The sequence below is a fragment of the Stegastes partitus genome, unplaced genomic scaffold (genome assembly GCF_000690725.1).
Source record: "Stegastes partitus isolate 25-593 unplaced genomic scaffold, Stegastes_partitus-1.0.2 Scaffold1725, whole genome shotgun sequence".
Taxonomy (NCBI): Eukaryota; Metazoa; Chordata; class Actinopteri; family Pomacentridae; genus Stegastes; species Stegastes partitus.
The window spans coordinates 2,736-6,696 of record NW_007579456.1 but is presented as its reverse complement, the minus strand read 5'-3'; the positions used below and the strand labels follow the sequence as shown (position 1 = coordinate 6,696).

General features: G+C 41.0%; 1 protein-coding gene across 1 annotated transcript; it reads right to left on the bottom strand.

Annotated features, from left to right (window-relative positions):
* Positions 1-2,746: 2,746 nt before the first annotated feature.
* LOC103372281 (cytolysin Src-1-like) lies at positions 2,747-3,674 on the bottom strand. The gene is made up of 3 exons (XM_008301879.1): positions 3,625-3,674; positions 3,355-3,528; positions 2,747-3,266 (listed from the first exon to the last, which is right to left on the bottom strand). The coding sequence occupies exons 2-3, from the start codon at positions 3,504-3,506 to the stop codon at positions 2,825-2,827; spliced, it is 594 nt and encodes a 197-aa protein (XP_008300101.1). The 5' UTR covers positions 3,507-3,528; positions 3,625-3,674; the 3' UTR covers positions 2,747-2,824.
* Between the last annotated feature and the right edge of the window lie 287 nt (positions 3,675-3,961).

The window sequence follows — 3,961 nt, the reverse complement described above, 5'->3', positions numbered from 1 at the left end:
TAGAATAGAATATAATAGAATAGAATATAATAGAATATAATAGAATATAATATAGATTGTTTATTTGTGTCTGCTTAGTATTTGTTTTGTCACATATTTGTTTATAGGTGTTTCTTTCATATCTGTTTGTTTATCCGTATTTGGTTCTTGTGTTTATCTCATAACTGTTTGTTTGTGTGTTTGTCACATATTTACTTATATGCATTTTCTCGTATTTGTTTGTTTGTTTGTATGTGTTTGTTCCATTTGTCTCAAATGTGTGTGTTTATATGCGTTTGTTTTCTATTCATCGTCTCGTGTGTGTTTGCCACATATTTGTTTGTTTATGTGTTTGTTTCATACTTTTGTCTCATATTTGTTTGTTTGTCTCGGCGTCTCCTCTGTGTTGATCTCGTGCTGGATTTTGCATCGCTGTGTCTGTTTTTTTGCTTCCAGCTGTTCATGCAGGTGAATCTGAATATTAAACACCTGCAGCTTCAGAAGCACACGCTCAACATCTGTCCTCCTTCTGCAGCCAAAACACCATCAGCGTCGCCACGGTAACGACAGCTCTTCGTCACCTCGTCCTCCTCTTCATCAGCTCATGGTTTGGTAAAGGAATCCAAACCGTCTAATCTGATGGACGTCATGAATCCATTTTAGTAAATATCGATGTGACAGTCGTCGTCTGTTTCTATGTGTGTGTGTTGTATTGTTGAGATGTTTGTGCAGCAAACGTTTAAGTTTAAACGCTGCTGTGACCTCTGACCTCTGAGCTCCGTCTGATTGGTTGTTTCAGTTGTTTAAGTCTCCAGAGTGAAGCTGATTGGACGTACAGCCGGGGTTTGAACAAAAGCTCAAGACAGCTTCCTGAAGTTCATCCGTTCATTCATTATTTCCTGTAAGTGAACAAATCTGCTTTGAAAAGTCTTTTCAAAAACCTCGCCACTTTCAAAAAGCCTTTACTTTCAACGTGGAAATTTACATTAACTTCGACAAACTTTACTGAAAAAAACAAAAACAAAAAAATTCTTTGACTTTAATCAAATTTAATGTGAACTTATGTAAATTAAAAAAAAAAATCCTCTCCAGAATGAAACCAACTCGTATCGTGTGCCAAAAAAAAGACTTTTTATTTTACTTTTATATATATACTGATTGAATTTAAGCAAATGTGTCATTTGAGCCACCGGAAGTTGAAAACATCTCTGCTTCCAGCTCAGATCTCCCTTCTGTCCGTTATCTGAATATATTTACATTTTACCTATATTATTCATGAGGACCTCCTTTGATTGGCTGTTAGGAGCTCACCTCCAGCCAATCAAAATGCTGCTCACTTAATATGTAAATATTCTCCCATGCAGTTTTTTCCCTGTTGTTTAACTTCATTATGCCACTACTGGACATTCTGCATGTTTTGTTTTTAAAAAAACATTTTCAAATGCGTCCCCACTCCCATGAATAAACAGCAAACACAAACAAAGGACAAAACAACAGCAACAAGTTCATTTAAATCTGCTCAAGTGAATGATAAAGACAAAGATTTCAGCAACACAAGCAAAAAACAAGCAAAGAACTCAAGGATGGAGCACAGCTTATGTTTCCCTTTTAACAGATGATTTGCTTATTAAACAAACACACTGACTGTTGCTGCTTTTGCCTTCATTATTAAAACTAGTGCATAAAAACATGACAGAAGCAGAAGGTTTTGCTCAGAAAAAACGCTCCAACATCACCTTGTTCCACTCTGGAAAGTAATCCAGGGAATCTTTAACCACCGTTTCATTAAATGCACGACTGTGAGATGAAACTTCAGAAATCAAACTTAGATCAAACCTTTAGTTGGCAAATATTTACCACAATAATGTTGGTGATTATACCAACTTGATATTAATGTCATCACCTGGCTCGTGGGTTATAATAAAGGAGCACAGATTGAACTCCAAATAATAATGTTTATTATAACCAAAAGCAAACCATTTAACAACTAATAATAAGTATGGTGTGTGACTATCAGTAGTGTGGATGTGAATGAGTGAACATGATGGGATGTGAGGTGTTGTGGAGCAGAAACAAAGCAAAAAGGTAGCAGAGACTACGGTGGCCCAGAAGTGTCACAACACAACACAACGGCTGCAACGGAAGTTTTTTTTTGTTTTCTTTTTTAAACCCGGAAGTTATACTGTGAAGTGCTTGACCACACGAAGTGGGCAGAAGCCGGAGATTGTTGGAAACAACTCGAAAGTAAGTAAAATACTGATGGCAAATAGTGTCCATTAATCTCGGTATGCGCTGTTAGTAAACATTATTTACTATTATTATGAATATTATTATTTACTAATCACCTATAATACATCTAACTATTGCTCCTCCTGCAGCTGCAGACAGAATCAGAGAGGATGATGGGAGTCGGTGTCCAGCAGGTGGCGCCACAGGCCATCAGCTGACTCGAATCTGCTTTTAAAAAACTGCTACCAAGGTTTGATCAGACTGAGAGGCTTTACTGATCACAGCGTTTGTTCTGTTTGTCTGTTTTAGATTCAGTTTGCGTTTGAAAGGTGAAAACGATAAACATGAACAGTGGCACTCAGTCTGCTGGTTATTTTATATGGAAACAATCAGCATAACTTGTTAGTGTAAAGGTTCTAAAGTCAGATTCTGAAGCATCAAACCAAATCTGAACCCTTAAAAGTCAAACAGAAGCATCTGTGACTGAAGCATAGAAGCAGTAAAATAATCAGAGACACAAATTTTACTTGTTTTTTTTTATTTCATGTTTTAGGCTTATTTCAACAAAATCTGCAAATCGAAAAGGAAACAAAGCAGAATATCGTCAGCTATGTAGCTATAAGCACTCATCTTCCTCCTGACAGACGTCTTTCACCTCCACTTTGATCATCGGCTGGTAACTGTCAGACATGGAGGCCAAGATGGCGACCAGCTCGCCCTCGTGGCTCAGGCTCGACTCGCTGGCTCGACCCCTGACGAACGTGCTGTCGGTGTTGTTGTACATGTGATCGTACAGATCAAAGCTGCACTCCTCGCCCTCCTCAAACACTCCCACCGCGTACCAGTTGGAGTACAGGTTGAAGTCGTAGGGCACCGAGAACATGACGGCCATCTTCCCGGCGCACTCCTGCGTAGACTCATCCACCAGGTCGTAGGTGACGACACCCACGACCCCTCGAGCCGTGTTGGCCGTCTTGGTGAAGAGCGCTTTCCCGGAGGACGACGGCTCGATCTCAGGCGGCAGAGGCTCAGAACAGCTGCCGCTTTCAAGGTAAACTCTGGAAAGAGTGAAAACACAAACACGTGAACCAATCTGAAGCAGTTATGGAGAGTTTCCTTCAGTTAGAGAGAGCAAAGCGCAGCTACCCGGGGTTAGAGAGGATGTACTGAGAGCTGTCGTTAGTGATCTCTATGGAACACTCCCGATGCGTTGGGATGAGGTCGGCGATGTGATGGAAGGCGGACGCTGCATCGTTAAACACGGACAGGACGGTTGATGCATTGGGCATCTGAGACATGATGGCTGCTGCTCAGGACGTCCTGCTCAGAGAGACGCAAGGAAAAAAAAAACTTTTACTAACAGACGCAAGAAGCAACTGTAAGAAAAAACTGCTCAAGAGAAGCAGAAGAACTCACCTCGGCTATTCTCACCAGGAATCAGTGACCGATGGCTGCCGTCTCCGTTTGTTGGGCCTTCAGACGACGTCCTTATAAAGAGGGGACGGCTGGTATCGGTACCTCTTTCTGCAGGCTCCTCCTTCCAATCAGGAAAGCGCTGTCAGCAAACACAGAGGATGGCAACGTGGGTCGGGGGTTCACTTTAACGTCAGTTCGTGGCAAAAATGTTTGTAGTCATGGTGAAAACTCAACATATCGTTTCTCATTCAGTGTTATCAGTTATACGTCAACAAGGAAGAGACTCATCGCTTAAAGAACCATGAAAGAATGAAGAGATGCTCCTTCTGTCTGCAGG

What these genes read in the sequence shown, in the direction of transcription:
- LOC103372281 (XM_008301879.1), bottom strand. Translation starts at nt 3,506, where the DNA reads ATGTCTCAGATGCCCAATGCATCAACCGTCCTGTCCGTGTTTAACGAT. An exon ending in TACATCCTCTCTAACCCCGG is followed by an intron (nt 3,267 to 3,354) that starts GTAGCTGCGCTT and finishes CACTCTTTCCAG; the next exon opens with AGTTTACCTTGAAAGCGGCA.